The following is a 21,292-nucleotide window of genomic DNA, read 5'->3' as shown; positions in this document are numbered from 1 at the left end:
GCGTTCTTCAAAAAATTTCAAGTCGAATCAAAGCAGATCACCAGTCAAGCTTTCTTCTCATCAATTTTTTGACGTTAATTAAGCGGTTGGGTTTTCAAAACGTACTTCGAAAATAAAGTTTTCCAATTATTTATCAAATTTCAAATAAAATTTCAAACATTCGAGTACTCGCTATCACAACATGAAATAAACCAATCTCATTATATGAAAGCTCCAATCGGCCACACAACATTTAATGAATTCACTAATAAATACAAACATCACTTAAACGCGATACTATTTAGAACTCCTTCATCAACGCAATTTCATGCTTGTTCAAAGCACTTTCGAAGTCATGATAATAAGGCAGTTGCTTCAGCTGTGAAAAGTATTCAGAAAGGTATTGTTTCAAATCAAGCGAAACAAATGGGTCATTTTTGAGGTCATCGTCTATTTCCTCATTCAGTTCATCCGCGAATATTTTGTCCCCTTGGCCTGAGAAAAATTCGTCCACTGTTACGTAATTTTTACCTCCGTAACAATCTTCGCCATCTTCATCGCTCGAAGATTCAGAATCTTCAGCCAACCCAGCATCGCCGTTGCTTTCAAGCATGTTCTCGTCAGATCGAGTTGATTTTTTGAACTCAATGTCTTGTTTGTCGCAGTATGACTGATACTCTTGCAGCAATAATTTGAGCATCTTGATAGGGAGAGGAATCGAGGTGTATTCATCTGCTAGTTTTCCTTTCGAACGAGTTCGAGGCCCAGCACTTCCTTCTTTTATAATCAAATCTCCTAGAAATCAGTTAAATAACGATGAAACAATTAAGAAATCTATGAACTTCTGAATTTTTCCACAGCTCAGTTAAGTTTCTCCATTTCCGTTTCAGATTATCTTTTACACAGAGGCGATGCTGCGCAACGCAAACGCTAGCGAGAGCACGAAAAAGCAGCTTTATATAGTGAAATAAGAAAATATAGAAATAAGCCTCGATTTATTAAAGTTTTGCAACGTATTGGCTTCGAAACTGCGACCTCGAGATTTGGAGTCTCACGCCCTGCCCTCTCGGCCCCGAACGCTTAACAATTGGCAAACACCAGTCACAAATAAAGCAGCTACATATGCTAATAAAATGCAATGCAATGGGATGCAGCAAAAGTGGCACCAAGTACTTTGGAATATAACAAACTGAAGTACCCACACTAAAGTATAATGCCACATTTGTATGAATAATTCATTTTTTAAAAAAATGCGTGATATATTGAGTTAGGGAATGCCTGAAATCGAGTTTTTATTATTGCTATGTAGTTTGAAACAAATAGCTTTTATTCGGTTCATTTGATGCGATGAATTAAAATTTTATCAACTATGTTAACTTACTACTATACGAATGTCATAAAAAACATGCTATCAAAAAATCTTAAATCGTTAAGGTGCCACCAAAAGTGGCACCAATATGCGCGACTTGGGTTTAAAAAAAGAATAGCCGTGCTATTACACTAACGCTTACTTAAGTTCGCTAGTGTAAAAACAACAAGTTTTAAGGAAAACCGACAATATCATCAGCATACAATAGATCGTATTTTCTGTATCTTAATGCAAGAAAAAGTAAACAAAGAACATTGTCAGCAAGCAATAAGTAGTCAATTATTATTTTTGTTTATCATGATTCTGTTTAAAAAACTCTTTTCTGAAGTTTCATCACAATAACTTGAGGATATCTTCGAGATCCTGACAAGATTTAAAAAGTAGTGCTAAAATCACACCTTTGACCATCATTACTTTGAGGTTTCCAGTCCTATCCTCTACCAGCAAATATTGCAGCAATTTAGAGAGAGCTACACACGTGACCTGTCTCTCAAACAACCCGTAGAAATTGTGCTGGTTCAGAACCCACTCTCGCAACACATACTCTAATGCACTCTTGCCAGATGGGTCCGGGAGTGAGGAGAGAAACTGGACTACTTCTGGAAGCTTGTGGTTGACCAGGATGGCGTAGATCGTGATAAGACTCATAAAGACTGATAGAGTTTTGGCTTGTTGCATTTTGGACAGAACCGCTAAAAACAAATATTTTTGTCACAGACATCGATTTAATCGCTCATTGAGTACAAACATCTTAGTCAGTATCTTAGTGACTATAAATTCCTTAAAACTATTCACCCAAAATGCCGAAAATCTTTTTCATTTCAGTTTTCTAGGAACCCCAATAGCAGATATCAATGAATTTGGACCAATAAGAGAACCGACTGCGTGCAATAACAGTGAACCCTATTTCGTAGAATTTGACTGAAACCTTTCAGTATGTGATCAAGGTGGGATCCAATCTGATTAGAAAGATGCAGCAGCACAACCGCCATCAACCTGCCAACAAAGACAGCCCCCATCTCCGCAGTCTCAGGCGACAGTATCTTCAACACCACACTCACAATGTAGTACATGGCGTCGTGTTGGGCTTGCTTAGGGTCGTGGTAGGCGAGGATCTGAGTCGAGAATGAGGAGACGTAGCACTTGAGGAGGTCGCAGCCATTTTGAACTACTGCTGTGTCGTCTGAGGCTAGGGTGAACTGCATGCAAAACAGGAACACTTCCCCGCCTGAAATAGACGACTATAAAAGAAATGACTATGGTGTTTAAATTAGCCCGAAAACAAAATTAATGCACTTATTTGTAAGCCAGTGTTAGTTTTTCACAAGTTGTGAACGGTGGTTTTGTGCTTGGGGCGGGGGAAAATTTTTGTTAGGGGTGGTGGTTTTTTATTCATTCAAATTTCAGCGATCCAAATAATAGTTTTGAAGAAAAAAAATTTTGTGTCCCATTGATGATATCGACTCTATGAATTCAACTCTTAAAACATAGTCAATCAAAGATTGGAAAGGCGTAATGAACAAAAGTAAACAAAAAACACCGAGTTCTTGAAAATCTCATTTTCGAATTTCAAAAAAAAATAGATGCCCTTTAAGCTCTTTAAATTTCTAGAACAATTTATCATTGGCGCTTTTTTGATAACATCCACCCAACTTCAGAAAACTGGATCAAAAGGTAAAGTTTTTATTCCGCTGCGAAATCTTAAAAATAAATTCCATTTTTGAAACTAGAAATCGTTCACGTTTTTTTGCGCCATTTCCACGTTTGTATTTGGAGAAAGCTATTTACGTCACTTTCAGCAATGAATTTCAATTGAACTCAAAAAGTGCATTATACCTAAGTGCATCAATATTTCAAGATTTTGTCCCGAGAAAAAAAAACAAAAAAAATATGCAAGACCTATATAAGTTTTCACTACGTTCATTACTGTTAAAAAATATTTTTCCTCCAATTATTCCTTGTTAAGTTCTGGGGGCTTGAAAATTACCAATCTGGCCTCGCTTTGCATTAACTAATGCTCGCTTTGAAAATTTTATTTTTGATTTTGAAAGCGCAAACCGAAATATTTATGAGTGGAAAACTATCCCGCTCTACTAAATCTATCGAAAATGAATTGGTCCTATTATTAATTTGGAAAGAATCAAATTTTCGCACATGATGTGTGATAAGTTCCAAAATTATGGTTTCTAAATATTTTCTCAACAAAAACTATTCGATAATGATTAAGGGACAGCAGGAAAATTCAGATTTGACCTGGAAAACGAGCAGCTTTATTTATTATTCAAGCAAATTTTATGCAACTTTTTGCCAAAGAGCCAAAGCTCCAATTCGCAGAAAACTGAAAAAATTAAATTTTTTTAAAAAACCTTAACAAAAACCTCTGCTATAGGTTAGATCGTATCTGCGCCATTTTATACTGACAGTAGCCACCAATAAACAGCTTCAGATGCTATTAATTCAATAATGCTTGGGAAAATACCATAAGTGCCAAAATTGACCACTTTTGATGGCGAGTTATCACCGCATAGCATCGACGATCGCCTACTACCAGGCATAGAAGGTATGCATTAGGACGAAATGTACTGGAAAGCAACATTAGGTCCAATCTGCCTATGTTAAGTAGGACGAAGCCTCTGTCAACTAAAGTGATCGTTTAACATTATTTGAGATTCAAACTTCAATCGCTCTGCACGCCAAGATAAGAAACAGTTTGGGGACAAAAGTATAATTAACGTTTTCAACAATTTCAACAAAAATTTAATGGTAATTTGTGTGGCGGATTCCGGACCCAAAACCTAGTATGATAAATTGATGTCAAAATTAATAAGCTTGTAACGCACCTCCGGTGCTTCAAACAGATTAGTGAGCATGAAGGCTTTTATACATGTTATTCATATGAAAAAAACAGCGAAATTAATGCGGCCGTAAAAAATGACGGGATAATCCAAAATCTCCTCAGTTCAAAATTTGAACGATAGAAATAAATTCGACTTCAAAATTTTGTATACTAAAAAAGCCAAATCTCCAAAACTACTGTGTTTGAGATCTTTATAGCCAACAGCATAAAGTCGCACTTTCCATAATAAGAAAATTTGAAACAATTTCAATCGCAAAATCATAAAATTCATGAAAGGGATTCATAATCCAGCGTAATCAATTTTCAAATAACAGACATTTTTCATAAATTATTATAAGTTTAATTACCAAATTTGAGCAATTATATTTAGATGAGAAGCCACATATGCATCCGCTGGTAGTATCCTGACATCAACACATCAAAGAGCCGATAATTTCGAATTTTGAAACGTGTTCATTTGAAAAGAAACACTTTTGAAAATTTTCGAAAAAGAGAAAAACGTCACATCTTAAAAAGAATAAGGCTTTGAGCAGTCATGATTGGAGTCCAGACAAACATTCTGAGAATAAACAGAGAGCACCCCGCCAGTGTTAAAAATTTCAAACTTGGAAATTGATTGAAACCTTAAGTTTCTTGATAAAATTTTTTGAAAAAGCATAAAAAGTATAAAAAAACTCAGAAGATTTGAGCAATCAAACTTGGAGGTAATATCTGCAGCCTCTAAGAAAACAAGAAATTACCCACTATAAAGTTGGGAATTTCACATTTTGAAACTATTTTTTTTATTCAATTTTCTTTTGAAAATTTTGAAAAAAAAAACGTTGGAAAAACGTCATATCTCGGAAACCAAAAGCATTTGAGCAGTCATTTTCCGAGACAAACCCGTGAAAATACTTCGACAGCCTCTCAAATTATAGAGTTGAGAATTTCAATCATCGTTAAATTTTTTATATCTAAATTCTTTCAAAAATTTTGGAAAAATAAAAAAAACGTCATATCTCGAGCACTACAAGGATTTGAACAGTCATATTCGGAGGCAACATTCGCAACTCACGAGAGTATCCTCATATTACCCTTTTACAAAATTGAGCAATTCAAATTTTGAATTTTTTAAATCTAAGTTTTTTGAAAAATTGAAAACATCATAAAAAACGTCAGATCTCGAAAACACAAAGATTTGAGAACTCATATTTGGAGGCAAAGAATGGTAACCGCCGAGAGTACCCTGACAGCACCCAATTGCAGGATAAAGAACTTCAAATTAAAAGAATTTTTTAAATTTAAGTTTTCTCGAAACTTTTGATAAAATACAAAAATATTGTCGTATCTCGTTGACTAAAGGATTTGGTTGTGCATAATTGGAGGCCAAATTCGCAACACCTGGTGAAATCTGACAGCATCCCACTATTGGGTTGCTAATTTCAAATTTGGTGAGATAAACACTGAATTCAAACTGGAAAATCGAAAAAAATCTTAACCATTGCAATATACGATATAGCTTAAATGTGAAAAAATTCTTTCGTTAAAAATGCAAAAATTATACGCTGAAAAAGCTTAAACATGGCGAGATGGTGAAGCCCGCATTTAAATAGATAATAGATTAGATCGTTTTTACTATGTTAACCGAAAATTATGGATAGGCAGCCGGATCACCTTTTGATTCACATGAATTAAACAGGTCCTTTTAATCTCTCTTAAGATATGTCAGGAAGCGTTTCATCTTGATAACCAATTTTATAGAATTATCCGCTGCGAAAGTAAAGCACTTCACAAACTGCTTGTTTATCAAAGTGACACTTTATTTTTATTCTGAGCAGTTGTCTTGCCACTCAATTTGCTTAAAACTATTTACGTTTTGGAGGTGAAAATAAAGCACTGGGAAATCTTCTGATATATGAATCATATCAAATATAGGCGGTATTTAGCTTTATACACGTACCTTTAGATCTCTACATGCGACTTCACCGAGTATGACTTACCTAGGATATCTGAGCACCATCTTCCTTGACATTTTTTTACAATCTCCGCCAGCAGATCCAAAGCCACTGCAGAAGCGCCCACATTTTCCCCTGACAGTCCCTTTTCTGACCTTCCATTTGCACTTGATTTTACTATACTCATCAGAGTAGGCACCGCTCTTTTACATACAACTTCAGCTGTAGATTGAAACTTGCACAGGTTCCCGATTAAGGTCTTGCATAACTCAGTCACTATCATTTCGTTGTTGTTTTTTATCCAAATAGCAAGTGCGAAAGGTCCCAGTTGTGCCTCGACTTTGGCAAACAGTTCCTCTCTCTCACAAAGATCCGTCAGCACAATCAAAGACTGTAAGACGACGTCAAGAATGTAGTGCTGAGTATCTCGTTTCTCCAGTTCTAGTTCAATTTGCACAATTTTTGGAATCAAATTGGGAAATACATCGTCAACCGCTTGACGAACAAAGTCATTTGAAATCTCAGTGAAAACGTCTAAGTTTTGTATTGCCTTCAAACTCTGAATTCGAACAATTTCAGGGTGATGAGGTTCAATTCCAGTGTTGATAGAAGTCAAGAACCTGGAAAATAGCTCATCCGGCATTCTCGAAAAGAAACTGGAAGCAGTTGCGATCTCCGAGGCAACCAAAAACGAAGGCTTCTGTTTGTTGTGCACGAAAAAGCTTTCCCAAAGTTGTTTCAAATTGTCTTGATTGATAAATTCGTCACCAAGAGTTGACATTTTGGATAGCACAAAAAGAGCTGCTTCACACAATTTCCACCAGTTACTATCACCACTCTCATACATTTTCTCAGAAGCATCAATAGCACGGGCTAACACTGAAACAGGTGTAACTGACCCGCTTTTCTTTTCGTCTGAAAAGACTTCAATTATAAACGACGCAGCGTCATTTCTACACGATGTGAAACAGTTATCAAGGTCATCATCTTCGATAAATTGACCAGGATCCGACTCCCAAGACTCCAACGCATTCTCATTCGGCTGAACCAGAAGCAATGAACAAAATAGAAGATCTGGTAGATTTCCCGTCAAAGTGTCACATAGCTTATTATTCGCATAGACAGTCGAGAAGAGAATTATAATTTCATTAGCCAGATCTAAGACGCCAACTGATTCATCTTCTAGTGAGGCTTCTACAATATCATTTGAGTAGACTGCCAGCTTAATGTACTGTTGAGCAACATTTTCATAAAGTTTCAAAACAGTTGTCATCAAACCATTCTGCAACACCGGATGCATTAACCTAGGGTACAACTTGCACAGAATTTGAGTCAAAGTGATACAGCTGATTTTGGGTTCCACAATTTCATTTTCAGGCAGCGGTTGACTCAAAAACTTGTGAATTTCAGTCAAAATATTTTCAAGGTCTGGCTCGATTGCTTTATTCGCTACTTTCATATCCGGTGATTCGGCCAGTATTGTAATTAATGTCTGGTAAACTTTAATAGTGCGTGAAATGATTGCGATATGCGACAACTGACTAGTTGTAAAATTTCTCAAAATTGCCAGGATTTCAGGAACAACCACCGGAAACATCTGGAAAATCTGATCCACATTGACCTCAGAACTTATCTCGTTCAGTACCCTGATAGCTCCGTCAAGTGAGAACTCATTGCCACTTTTTACACCCTGGACTATAATCGGAAACAGAGTGGGCCAATTATCCGGCCATTCCCAGGATGCTATTGCTGATATTGCGTATGCAACTGCCGATCTGATTTTACTATTATCATCTGCAAGTAATGCAGGTAACGCTTCCATAATTGAACCCTTCGCTTTCAGGGACACTTCGGGCTCCAAGAATTTATCTGCAGCTCTGTGCCAGTGACAGTCAACGTATTGCTTCAAGAGAATAGCTGCAAACTGTCTCACATGTGTAGGTACCTGTACAGGACTGTTGATTATGTTACAGGTTAACATGACCCCGTAGTTTTCTGTGGCGTCCAGGATCTTCAGGGCATCTTCACCTTCCTTTCGTCTCTCTGGGTTCTCGGAGAGGGCTGCGGCTAGCGACTCAAGCAGATACACTTCTTGGTTCATCACATCTGAAAAGCAAACAATTATTTATGAAGACAGTTTAAAAGCAGACGTTGACTTCCGATTGCACTTATAACTGCTATCAAATAAAAATTGTAATTTTAAAATGATTTCGTGGCCATATAGACTCAAATGAAAAAGAAGAGCTTTACAAGATACATTTTTGTTTGTAGTACATATCTAAATTTTGAGAGCTGATCGGCTTATCCTCATCTACTCAAAGCGCTCTATTTGAATTTTTGCAATAACAGACCAGAAAACAAGATCTCGATTCATAATTTAATTGTCAATTGCAGGATAAAGATCGAAAATTAGCTTGAAGATATAGGATGGATCATGCCCACCTAAACTGGAAATGAGAAGTGTCAAGTAACTAGCAGGCACAAAATCATAAGCCGGGTTAGCTACAAAAGTCTGCAAACTAGAAATGTGTTTCAAAGGCAGCGATTGTTGAGGCGAGAGAAGTGTACTGAAGTTTTGGTCTTGTGATGACAAGTATTTTGGAGTCACTTTGTAGAACGCACCGCAGCATATGACCGGAACTGAAAAATGTTGGGCTGCTTGAGCGACTAACAAAGCTCCTGCACAGGACATAATTGAACCATCTGCTAAGATTAACCTCGAGCCAATCAAGACTTTATTTACGCGAGACATAACTGCAAATATATTTGAATCAGCGCATAGCGTGGTATTGATACCAGCATCAACTAGCTCTCGAGCCATTTGGTGACCCTTATATGACGGCGCCGCTTCTGAAACTAGAACTTGAAACTTTCTAGTTTGCGATGCCTCTTTCAAGAACTCGCTCACTGTTTTCGAATATCCGATGGTTAGAATAATTTCATTGTGGTGAATGTGGTCTAAGCTCTGAGAAGCAATGTTTGAACAACTATTCTCTAATTCCGCTGTGTATTCTTCTAAACAATCTATGAACGTTTCTTTCAACTCTTTCTTGGACTGACTTTTCGTGGTGTCACTGCTTTCTGATAAACTTGGTTTTGATTCCTGACGTTTAATCAACCCAGACATAAATTGTTCTGATGTCGAACCCAGGTAAGTGGGGTCTTCAATTGAGATGATTTTGATCAGTCTCAAAATGACATTACACGCCACTGAGCATGCATTTGTAACTACTAAATGTTCCTCGCTTCCACAAACTTGTTGGATGGTACTACGCAGATATGTGATAAGATTATCAGTCGATTTCCACTTCAATTGAAGGATTATAGATTGCACCAGTTTACACGTTTTCTCTGCCACTTCAAAAAGGCTCCCAAATTCGTCATTTGTTACTTTCAAAGTGAAATCAGTCACTTTTTTCTGAAGCTCAACTGAGCCCATGATTTCCTGAAAATGCTATTAAATTAGTAAAGCATCTTATATAGTATGCAACAGTTACATGAAACTCAAAATGATTGAAAAAGTTTGTACGGTGTATCGGCTTTAATGGTAACTCTTAGTTGAAGATTGTCGCTCACTCAGTATTAGGGAGTCACTGTAAAAGTAAAAAATCGTTAAGATACGATATTGAACAACAAAATTGAATTCACAGACTTTACAAAAAAAAACAAGATAAAAGGGAAAATCTCAAACTACCATAATTTACCGCACCTTTCAACATGATCCGAATATAGTTTACGGATGCAAAGACAAAGTTCCAGTTTTGAGATACATGAATAGAGAGAAATCTATTCCTCTTTCTCAACGAACAGTTCAGATTTTCACAAAAAGACACTAATGCAGTGCATCGCTGTTAATGAACTGGTTGTCTTATTATTACTCTAGATCGTTCATTGATGTACAGGGTGATTAGATGGGTTTTATTTTGAAGTGCATGCCAATAAGAGCAAAGACAAAGCACTTCAAGTCCTGTACGAGATAGTAGAAGGCCCTCAGTCCCTCTGCATCCTGACATTGGGTACAGTCGACTAGTGAGTTGATCTTAGAAGTAGTGAAGCAGATGTGCTCCTTCTCCATCACTATCTCCAGCTCCTGTCTGCCCACTCTGTCCGGCTGAGGCCACTGTTCGTCATCTTCCTTCATAATTTCACTGTCCATTATCATGTCTAGAACAGCAAAATCGCAGTGATCAGATTCAATCAAATATTAAGCTGCTTCAAAACTTCATAGTCAAACTCATACCAGAATATTAGGAAATTACCAACTAAAATTTTGCGTAAAAAGTAACGCCTCAGCTTCAATACAACTGAATACCATTATGAGATCGGAATTTACACTTGAGAGGAACACCATTACTATGTTTTCAATCTTGGTGTTCGAAATCTAGGTGTTCTTTAATTACCTTAAGGACCAACTTGTATAAAAAATAAGTTAACTCACTTCTGAGTTTCTCAAGTACAGCTTTGCTAACTACACACTCCTTCCTGATCATTGTGTCCTTCTTGTAGTTGGAGTTGTTTGCATACCTCAATTTGCCGTCCGGTCTGAACTCGAACTCTAGGAACTCGTGGCCGAACTTGCCCTTGTGGCCGACATAGTAGCGCAGGTAGAAACTATCAGCACCTACACTGTCTTCTTCGTGAACCATATTGATCTGAATACGAGAAAACGAAAATTAAGTTTTTTTCACCTATTAGAACACCATAAGTTGCAGTTCTGAATCTCTTTAGACTGAGTCTGTTTGAATCAAAACATGTAAAGGCGTTTGATGTTTTCATAATTCTGGCAAGCATGGACCCATAAGTATTACCAAATTCTATATATTCACCCCCACAACATGTCACCTGTAGCTTTTCATCGATCTCCTTACAGAGCGCCCATCAGTTGCACCCCTTTTAAGTATTTTTAAACAATTCTTTCAATTTCACCACAATTTCAGCAATTTAACCCCGTCAAAACTCGTTCCAAAAAAGTTTAATCTATTCAAATTTTTTTCTGTTTTATTTTTAGAAAAAACAGGCCAACAAAAACAATAGATGTTAAATTAGAATTTAAAAACAACCTTCGCAAGCGGCAACAAAGCAGACAAGATTTGGGAAACCGTTGAGCCAAGAAATTTACTGTCGTACGCCCCACTCACAACAAACAAGGATATCCGGTTGCTAGGCAAGTAGCACAGAAGGTTACGACCAGATTCTAAATTAACTACAAAAAATTACTTTCTTTTTCCTCTTCATTTTAGTGTCCTTTTTTTATGTCCACGATGTGATGAGAACTACACAAACGCATGAAAAGCTAGCCAGTTAGTTTTAATCGGAAAAAAGTTTGCTTCCAAAACGAATTTAAAAAATATATACATTTAGGAAACGATTTTGAAAAAAATTTTTTTTTGCAATTATTTTTCATTTTCAAGAAAACATCATATAGCTGAAAGAAATTTAAAAAAAACAGCCTAAATATGCAATTTTCATACGAAAAAGCTTCTCGCACACGGTACTCGCCTGAAATTAGACTAAATCTCAAAAACTTCAAACCAGTTTTTCTCGAAACTGTGAGAGCTTTTTGAAAAAAAATAAATTCCGTCGTTCGAATCACGACGGAAAAGACTTTCAAAGATATATCACTCATTTTAATCCAATAATTATTTGTGATACATAAATTTACGCGGAAAGCTAGAAAAAAACTGATGTATAACTTTAATTTAGGAATATTCGACAGTCATACAAATATAGGAAAAATGGACAACAGTTTTTAAAGAAAAAATTACAAGAAAAACAAAAAAAATAATGAAAAAAGAAAAATCTAAACTTTTTCAGTTTTTTGCAGAAATTTCCCGATTTGTTGAAAACTGTGATTCTCATCATGGCATTTAAAATCTCCAAAAACTTACTTTACTCGAGTAAAAATATAATTAAGCATAATTATTAATCAAGCTTAATTAAGCTATTGTAAATCGACTAATTAAGCATAAATTTACGCGCTCGAATGTAGACAAAATCTAAAACTTCAGATCAGTTTTTCACGACACTGGGAAAATTGTTTCAAAATTTTCCAATGTTGTTCGAATTACAACTAAAGGCTTTAAAATGATATATCACGCAACTCTCGCCGATGATTATTTGTAGCAGCTGATTTTGCGTCGACAACAGAAAAAAAATCAAAACACTCCCGAATACAAAGTTGCCCGTTTTTCAAACAGTCGGAACAAAACTAAAAAAAACTACACATGACTCGCACTTACTGTACTCCAAAAAAATCGTAGAACGTAAAGAAGAATTTCCTAAAATATGAACAAAAACAGCGATATTTAATGCAATCGTGAAAATAAACTAGGCTCATAGGGTTGAGAATTTGAAGTTCCATTTATTTTTTATCTAAGTCTTTTTGAAAAACAATTAATTCAAAAAATCATAAAAAACGCAAAGTTTCGAAAACCAAAAGGATTTGAGCAGTCATACTTGGACAACAAATTTGCAACCTCTGAGTGTACCCTGACAGCAACCCACTATAGGGTTGACATATTCAAAAATAGTTAAGTAAATTGTGAAACAAAGATTTTTGAAAATTTACGTTGCAAATATAGAAATAAAAGAGTTAAAGCATTCGCGCTCCGACAGGTTTTGAAAAGCTGACTTCAGTTTACTTTTCAACCCTTGCAAGGTTTTGGCCTTTAAAATACCAACACAGGGACTTCTTTAAAATTTGCAAAATGAAATTTCTCAAGCATTTTAATATACGATATAGCTCAACAGTGCGAACACTCTTTCATCAAATATGCAAAAAATAATACGTTGAAAAGCTTAAGCATGCAAACATAGGGAATTCTTTACAATGTAAGCATACGTACTTCTTAAACAGGTGTCACATGAAACGCCAATTAAATAATAGATAGATATAAGAAATTCAAAATCAGATTCTTTTTTAAATGTTTGTAATAAATTTTAACCTTGTTGTAAAATCACAAAAGGCTAATTCGTTAGTTTCTTAATACAGAAAAATTGAAATTCAAAAAACTGAATTTTTCATTTTTTATTTTCCGCTATATTCTTGGAGTTGAATAACCTGCACCATTCAACTCCTGGACATTATATCCAAACCTCACAAAATTTTTTAGAAAAGCTCATTGAAGCTGCTGAGGTGTTGCACTTCAGCTAACAGCATGGCTCATATGTTGACTTGGTCTTCTCTGGGATAGCAGCCAGAGACACAAAAACCTTCATATGGGTCGAAAACACATCAACTGAACAACTTAGACAAGCAATTGATGCTATTGGCATCTAGTGAATTCTGGAACTACAAACAGCCCATGCACAAAAAGAGGGCCACTCCCATCCTGCCCAGGAAAGCCAGAGTACTGACCAAAGAAAAAGGTTCGCAAAAAGAATTGACCTTTGTATCTTTAATTATCAAATCTAGCTCGGCAACAAATTTTCGGAATCGGCGACTGTTTTAAAAATTTAGTTTTAAAAAATTGAAGGTTTGAAACAAGAAATTAGCAAATAGATGATTTACAAGCACCAATGGTTTTTAATCATTGTTAAATAAAGAAGATATAAGCAAATACATGATCAACGATTTAAGTGTTCTGAAGTCTATTTATCTACAAGGCTTTCCCTATTTTCAATTGAATAAAACTCCATATATATGTTTCAATGCGGCTCTACAACTTTTGTGAACTAAGTTTTGTAATTTTTGTACACTATTTCTGGGAATATCTCTTTTTGTAGAGTGGATACATTTGGTTGTGGTCAAAAATGACATACATATTCGGCTGAAACAAGTCATTAACGCACATATCGTACAATTCCTCTGGCTTGGATGGTTTGAGTGGGGGTCTTTTAAGAGATCCATTACCCATCGTAAACTCGCCTGTTCGAACTAGACTAACCATGATACACAGAATGAAGCAAATCGTAATCAAAGTCAGATTTCGAAGCCAGAATTTGTTCATTGAAACCGGTTTTGCATTTGAATAATTTAGGTGCCTCAATCGACGAGAACTCGGGGATCAAGTTTCTATCAAATCTTCTTTCATCAGAATTTTGATCGAGTGAAATGGCAGGCCGTCTTTTAACACCTCTAACTTTTGACGTTGTCAAATTTTTCTGAGTCATACTGTCAAAATCAATAGCGTATTTTTTATTGCCAATAGTCAGTGCGATCTCAAATTGAGACCCATTATAAGCTTCTTCTAGAACTTCCGAAGACAACTCGTCATATAAAACCCATGGTCTAAAAGTATCCTTGACGATTTTTTTATCGATACACTTCCTTTCAGGAAAAAGCCTGTGAAGTATTGGGTTTAGGACTTCGGTGGACATTTTAGCAGTCTCTTGATTTCCGTCGCCCATGAAATACCAATTCCAGATTGCCTCCTGACCTTCAGAGCTTTCATACGTCAGCCTGATGTACTGAAAAGTTCCAGGTGGAAGAAATTGCTTACTTTTACTTGAAATTTCTAATGCGTCAAATGGGTTCTTTATCAAGTCCATTCTGTTTTTCTGACTCAGAGTATCAAATTGTATGACATAAGTCAAGTCGTCCCACTGAAACGAACACATTCACTCTCGGGTCAACCAGGGCATCCTCGATTACTCGACTGACTTCAGGTTTCAGTGCTGACCAACAAGTGTCCTCAGGTCTTCGCATAACAGTCGACACCTGCTGAAAGGACATTGTAGGTTCAAACAAGGTCGCTCCTCATGTTTAGGACAAAATTGAATGTGGGGCTCGCACAAAAAAATCAAATATGTCCGACGAGCAACCACTAAACGAGTCCGATGGTTTCATTTGAGGCTATTGACGGACCAGATCCAACACCGACCATATTTTAACCTGGGAGAAACAACAACAAAATTGAACTTTCCTGACAAAAAACAGTATTCCGATGCACTAACTTCTGTTAGAGTAGCTGGACAAGATTATTGTGTATGCGAAAACCCTCGAAGTGGGTCAAAATCAGGGAAAAGGGCAAAATATATGATTTAATTGAATTTAAAAAATATATATATTTAGGAAACGATTTCAAAAAGTTTTTTTTGCACAATTATTTTTCATATTCAAGAAAACATTATATCGCTGAAAGAAATTTCAAAAAAAAAGCCTAAATATGCAATTTTCATACGAAAAAGCTTCTCGCACACGGTACTCGCCTGAAATTAGACTAAATCTCAAAAACTTCAAACCAGTTTTTCTCGAAACTGTGAGAGCTTTTTGAAAAAAAATAAATTCAGTCGTTCGAATCACAACGGAAAAGACTTTCATAGATATATCACTCATTTTAATCCAATAATTATTTGTGATACATAAATTTACGCCGAAAGCTAGAAAAAAACTGACGTATAACTTTAAATTAGGAATATTCGACAGTCATACAAATATAGGAAAAACGGACAACAGTTTTTAAAGAAAATGACAAAAACAAAAAAAAAATAATGAAAAAAGAAAAATCAAAACTTTTTCAGTTTTTTTCAGAAATTTCCCGAATTGTTGAAAACTGTGATTCTCATCATGGCATGAAAAATCTCCAAAAATTTATTTTACTCGAGTAAAAATATAATTAAGCATAATTATTAATCAAGCTATTGTAAATCGACTAATTAAGCATAAATTTACGCGCTCGAATGTAGACAAAATCTAAAATTTCAGACCGGTTTTTCACGACACTGGGAAAATTGTTTCAAAATTTTCCAATGTTGTTCGAATTACAACTAAAGGCTTTAAAATGATATATCACGCAACTCTCGCCGATGATTATTTGTAGCAGCTGATTTGCGTCGACAACAGAAAAAAATCAAAACACTCCCGAATACAAAGTTGCGAATACAAATATAGAAATAAAAGAGTTAAAGCATTCGCGCTCCGACAGGTTTTGAAAAGCTGACTTCAGTTAACTTTTCAACCCTTGCAAGGTTTTGGCCTTTAACATACCAACACAGGGACTTCTTTAAAATTTGCCAAATGAAATTTCTCAAGCATTTTAATATACGATATAGCTCAACCGTGCGAAAACTCTTTCATCAAACATGCAAAAAATAATACGTTGAAAAGCTTAAGCATGCAAACATAGGGAATTCTTTACAATGTAAGCATACGTACTTCTTAAACATGTGTCACATGAAACGCCAATTAAATAATAGATAGATATAAGAAACTCAAAATCAGATTCTTTTTTAAATGTTTGTTATAAATTTTAACCTTGTTGTAAAATCACAAAAGGCTAATTCGTTAGTTTCTTAATACAGAAAAATTGAAATTCAAAAAACTGAATTTTTCATTTTTTATTTTCCGCTATATTCTTGGAGTTGAATAACCTGCACCATTCAACTCCTGGACATTATATCCAAACCTCACAAAATTTTTTAGAAAAGCTCATTGAAGCTGCTGAGGTGTTGCACTTCAGCTAACAGCATGGCTCATATGTTGACTTGGTCTTATCTGGGATAGCAGCCAGAGACACAAAAACCTTCATATGGGTCGAAAACACATCAACTGAACAACTTAGACAAGCAATTGATGCTATTGGCATCTAGTGAATTCTGGAACTACAAACAGCCCATGCACAAAAAGAGGGCCACTCCCATCCTGCCCAGGAAAGCCAGAGTACTGACCAAAGAAAAAAGGTTCGCAAAAAGAATTGACCTTTGTATCCTTAATTATCAAATCTAGCTCGGCAACAAATTTTCGGAATCGGCGACTGTTTTAAAAATTTAGTTTTAAAAAATTGAAGGTTTGAAACAAGAAATTAGCAAATAGATGATTTACAAGCACCAATGGTTTTTAATCATTGTTAAATAAAGAAGATATAAGCAAATACATGATCAACGATTTAAGTGTTCTGAAGTCTATTTATCTACAAGGCTTTCCCTATTTTCAATTGAATAAAACTCCATATATATGTTTCAATGCGGCTCTACAACTTTTGTGAACTAAGTTTTGTAATTTTTGTACACTATTTCTGGGAATATCTCATTTTGTAGAGTGGATACATTTGGTTGTGGTCAAAAATGACATACATACTCGGCTGAAACAAGTCATTAACGCACGAATCGTACAATTCCTCTGGCTTGGATGGTTTGGGTGGGGGTCTTTTAAGAGATCCATTACCCATCGTAAACTCGCCTGTTAGAACTAGACCAACCATGATACACTTTGGTGAGTTTCCTTTAGCACAGTATTGACTTGCAGCGACTATATTAGGCGTGAAGTAAACTCCAGCTCCGAATTTTTGACCGACATGGGTTCCTGCCAAACGCCAATCGAAATTGTCCAAGGAAATTTTAGACGCTGCGTCAATTGATGTACCATGGAAAAGTAACATTTCCCCGATGTTTTTAGTATCGCCATACCTCCGACGCATTTTGCCACGTTTCAAACAGTAATGCGCCCAGAGCTCAAAATTCTCAATTCTGGTTATTTGTACATCATACGCAGTCGGGAACTGTTTAATTAAAACAGAATGAAGCAAATCGTAATCAAAGTCAGATTTCGAAGCCAGAATTTGTTCATTGAAACCGGTTTTGCATTTGAATAATTTAGGTGCCTCAATCGACGAGAACTCGGGGATCAAGTTTCTATCAAATCTTCTTTCATCAGAATTTTGATCGAGTGAAATGGCAGGCCGTCTTTTAACACCTCTAACTTTTGACGTTGTCAAATTTTTCTGAGTCATACTGTCAAAATCAATAGCGTATTTTTTATTGCCAATAGTCAGTGCGATCTCAAATTGAGACCCATTATAAGCTTCTTCTAGAACTTCCGAAGACAACTCGTCATATAAAACCCATGGTCTAAAAGTATCCTTGACGATTTTTTTATCGATACACTTCCTTTCAGGAAAAAGCCTGTGAAGTATTGGGTTTAGGACTTCGGTGGACATTTTAGCAGTCTCTTGATTTCCGTCGCCCATGAAATACCAATTCCAGATTGCCTCCTGACCTTCAGAGCTTTCATACGTCAGCCTGATGTACTGAAAAGTTCCAGGTGGAAGAAATTGCTTACTTTTACTTGAAATTTCTAATGCGTCAAATGGGTTCTTTATCAAGTCCATTCTGTTTTTCTGACTCAGAGTATCAAATTGTATGACATAAGTCAAGTCGTCCCACTGAAACATGAACACATTCACTCTCGGGTCAACCAGGGCATCCTCGATTACTCGACTGACTTCAGGTTTCAGTGCTGACCAACAAGTGTCCTGAGGTCTTCGCATAACCCACATATGATCTAGTCGACACCTGCTGAAAGGACATTGTAGGTTCAAACAAGGTCGCTCCTCATGTTTAGGACAAAATTGAATGTGGGGCTCGCACAAAAAATCAATGATGTCCGACGAGCAACCACTAAACGAGTCCGATGGTTTCATTTGAGGATTTTGACGGACCAGATCCAACACCGACCATAATTTAACCTGGGAGAAACAACAACAAAATTGAACTTTCCTGACAAAAAACAGTATTCTGATGCACTATCTTCTGTTAGAGTAGCTGGACAAGATTATTGTGTATGTGAAAACCCTCGAAATGGGTCAAAATCAGGGAAAAGGGCAAAATATAAGATTCAATTCAAATAAACTAATATTTAATTCGTCAGAATTCGAATGTCATAGAGCTTCCACTAAAAAGACTCTGCATCCAGAGATTTTAAAGGACAAATTGTCTCTCTACTTTAATGCACCGGAAGAAAAGAATACAAAAAGGCTTGTGTTGTATGATATGCAATGCAAATGGAACAGCTCGGGATGAAATGTAAGTTGTTTAAGTAAGCTTTTGTTAAGTACATAGTTTAGAGCGCGTAGTTTCCAGAAGTTTCATTTATGATTTCATCTAACTAATGTTTAAGATTTTTATTTACATCGATTGCATGATATTTACTTCGAAGCTGTTCTTCTATTCAATTAATACTTCCACGTCTATGTCTCAATAATGATATTTTTGAAACCAAAGATCAGCTTGCTTCAAACTAAGATACAAATAAATAATTCAGCACCAACTCGATAAAATTCAAAGTTTGAGGAAATTAAAATTAGGCGTAATAATGTTCACAAAAGTAAACAGTGCAATAATAAGACACACTACTCTACAAATCTCTAAACCTTTAGGGAGCTACTACCTCACTTTTGTAAAACCTCAGGGCAAGCTGACATGACCTTGATTAAAAGTTCCTCCAAATATTGGTTCATTTCCAGGTTCTTATCGGTCAACTCGCGAACTGTGGAGCGCAATCGGGAGATCTCTTCTTCCAGTTCCTTTTTCGACTGAAACGAAACTGAGGGGTCATATCTGTCTGATGAATTTCGCACCAAACTGTTCCTGGAACTGCTGTTGACTTTTGCCTCACTTGAAGCAACCAAAGGTGATAGTTTATTCTTGCTGTCGGTATTTTCACAAGTGCTGCGACTCAATGACAGCTCCTTCTGTGACGACAAAGACGATGGGGTTTCTGGCGCATGCTTTTTTCGATCTGCAAAAGGATTACTTCCACTGTCATCCTCGACTGTTATCGTGTTCAAACCAAGAGTAGATGCCGAAAATTTCTTTTTGGCATTCAGTAAACTGTTCATTTGACCTTTTTTCTTGTTATGTTCGCCGCGCTCATTGGAATTAAATGAAGGTACTTTAATATTCTTCGCTTCGTCTGTCAGTTGATTGGCACTGACGAACTCGAAAGTCTGCTTTGAAAGAGCTTTCCGGCCATCTACAAGTTCAATGTCCACAAAACCAGCCCCAGAAGTCCACATTGAAGTAGTGACCGTGAACTTACTGTTGTTCACACATATTAAACTCCTTGTCACTTCACACCCACAGATCTTCACTGATTTGAAATCCTCGCGGTTTGTCCCAAAATTCGATCCAATCACCGACACTTTGGTTCCGCCATTATTCGATCCCTTGTTAGGAATAACGTCGGTTATTAAAATCTGAGGCAACAAGTTGCTTGTAAGGCTCACATTGTGAATAGAAGCTGAGTTATTACGACTGTGTGATCGACTTTCAGGGGCTGAAAACTTTCCACTTTCAAGGTCAGCTCCTGAGTCAATTGACAGATGTGGTCGTCTTTGTGGAGTTGGGACAGCCATTGTATGGTGTGCGTTTGCTCGCATTTCCAAGCCTGAGTCTATGAGCGTTGTGTTACTCGCAAGAATCTTACTGTTAACATGTTGTTGACTGACATTAGAAGTTTCACTTCCGTTGTCCAGATAAATCCCTTGATCTTCAACTGGCTCGCCTTCCCCGGGAGTGGGTGACTTTGAAAGTCGGTGCTCCATTTTCTGTTCCCAGCCTTCGACCGGTAAGTTGGATATGTCCCACATAGACTTGGACCGCTCCTTCTTAGAGCTGTTCCCAAATGGCTTTTTCAGAGACTTCATGAATCCTTTTCCACCGCGGTTCGCCTTTTCTTTTTTGCGCTCCAAACTCGCTGCTGAGCCTGGAATGGAAGATTGTTCGCTTCCATTCACCGATACGTGATCATGAGCATCGACGATTGAGTTTTTTCGAGACCCGTGCCCGGCTAAAGTTTGAAACTTAGAGTCCGGTCGTTTAACGATAGTATCATTCATGTCTTTGGTATCATTTAAAAATGGATTTAAAGAAAACGATTGGTCGTTGTCGTCAAATTCTGACTGCCCATTTGTTGCCAAGTTCATCATTGACTGAGCTCCAAGATGTCCGTCTTTAGATTTGCGATTGAAAATTTTCTTCCTCATTGTACTCATTTTTGACTTAGAGGACAGAGATGTCTTTGATTCTCCGCTGACGACACTGGCGGCATCATCTTTCAAATTCAAATTTGAATTACTCATTTTGGCCTTTATTTTCCCACCCAGTGTAGATGATTTCCGTCGCTGTATCGACTTGTAATTAACCACATAAGCCGAGACTTGAAGCTCGCCAGCTGGTTGCGGTTGGCCCTTCTTGTACGGTTCCAATGATAAAGATTTCACTTGCCGTTCCTCGGATAGTTCATTCACAGGAATTTTGATCACACCCACAGTTTCATCTCCATCGTATAGTTTGAATTTAAAAACGGCCTTATCCGATTTGTGAACTTTGAATTCGCCTTCCTCATTCCAAGTTGGATTATTATCGTGTACCACATTGGTTTTTCGTTTGTCACCGTCGATGCCAAAAATTACTTTGGCGACAAACACGTCAGAT

The 21,292-nt window shown here is 36.7% G+C and overlaps 5 protein-coding genes across 5 annotated transcripts in view; all 5 read right to left on the bottom strand.

Moving 5' to 3' along the window:
* LOC134843958 (ubiquitin) overlaps positions 1-21,292 on the bottom strand; it is a 260,316-nt gene that overhangs the window by 1,564 nt on the left and 237,460 nt on the right. The gene's annotated exons all lie outside the window — the stretch shown is intronic.
* LOC134843951 (importin-9-like) lies at positions 130-8,241 on the bottom strand. The gene is made up of 4 exons (XM_063860329.1): positions 6,185-8,241; positions 2,277-2,576; positions 1,747-2,040; positions 130-774 (listed from the first exon to the last, which is right to left on the bottom strand). Exons 1-4 carry the CDS (start codon positions 8,238-8,240, stop codon positions 281-283), a joined length of 3,144 nt encoding a protein of 1,047 aa, XP_063716399.1. The 5' UTR covers position 8,241; the 3' UTR covers positions 130-280.
* LOC134844342 (translation initiation factor eIF2B subunit beta-like) lies at positions 8,503-9,600 on the bottom strand. Its single transcript, XM_063860979.1, has one exon. The coding sequence runs from the start codon at positions 9,576-9,578 to the stop codon at positions 8,517-8,519; it is 1,062 nt and encodes a 353-aa protein (XP_063717049.1). The 5' UTR covers positions 9,579-9,600; the 3' UTR covers positions 8,503-8,516.
* Positions 9,765-21,292, bottom strand: part of LOC134843957 (protein mago nashi homolog) — a 296,620-nt gene continuing 285,092 nt past the window's right edge. Inside the window, exons 2-3 of the mRNA XM_063860339.1 lie at positions 10,578-10,793; positions 9,765-10,303 (exon numbers count right to left, since the gene is read on the bottom strand). Coding sequence (XP_063716409.1) covers positions 10,047-10,303; positions 10,578-10,785 — 465 coding nt within the window. The 5' untranslated portion in view covers positions 10,786-10,793 and the 3' untranslated portion in view covers positions 9,765-10,046. The remainder of the gene's footprint in view (positions 10,304-10,577; positions 10,794-21,292) is intronic.
* Positions 16,795-18,635, bottom strand: LOC134844059 (protein mono-ADP-ribosyltransferase PARP11-like). Its single transcript, XM_063860528.1, has one exon. It carries the CDS (start codon positions 18,496-18,498, stop codon positions 17,089-17,091), a length of 1,410 nt encoding a protein of 469 aa, XP_063716598.1. The 5' UTR covers positions 18,499-18,635; the 3' UTR covers positions 16,795-17,088.

The sequence above is a fragment of the Symsagittifera roscoffensis genome, chromosome 4 (genome assembly GCF_963678635.1).
Source record: "Symsagittifera roscoffensis chromosome 4, txSymRosc1.1, whole genome shotgun sequence".
Lineage (NCBI taxonomy): Eukaryota > Metazoa > Xenacoelomorpha > Acoela > Convolutidae > Symsagittifera > Symsagittifera roscoffensis.
Note: the sequence above shows the minus strand (reverse complement) of the source record. Positions and strands in the feature narration are given on the sequence as shown.

Coding starts and splice junctions, on each gene's coding strand:
- LOC134844342 (XM_063860979.1), bottom strand. CDS start 9,578: ATGGGCTCAGTTGAGCTTCAGAAAAAAGTGACTGATTTCACTTTGAAA.
- LOC134844059 (XM_063860528.1), bottom strand. CDS start 18,498: ATGAAACCATCGGACTCGTTTAGTGGTTGCTCGTCGGACATCATTGAT.
- LOC134843951 (XM_063860329.1), bottom strand. CDS start 8,240: ATGAACCAAGAAGTGTATCTGCTTGAGTCGCTAGCCGCAGCCCTCTCC. Junction 2,577..6,184: donor ATGGTGCTCAGATATCCTAG/GTAAGTCATACT, acceptor CGTCTATTTCAG/GCGGGGAAGTGTTCCTGTTT. Junction 2,041..2,276: donor CCTTGATCACATACTGAAAG/GTTTCAGTCAAA, acceptor ATTTGTTTTTAG/CGGTTCTGTCCAAAATGCAA.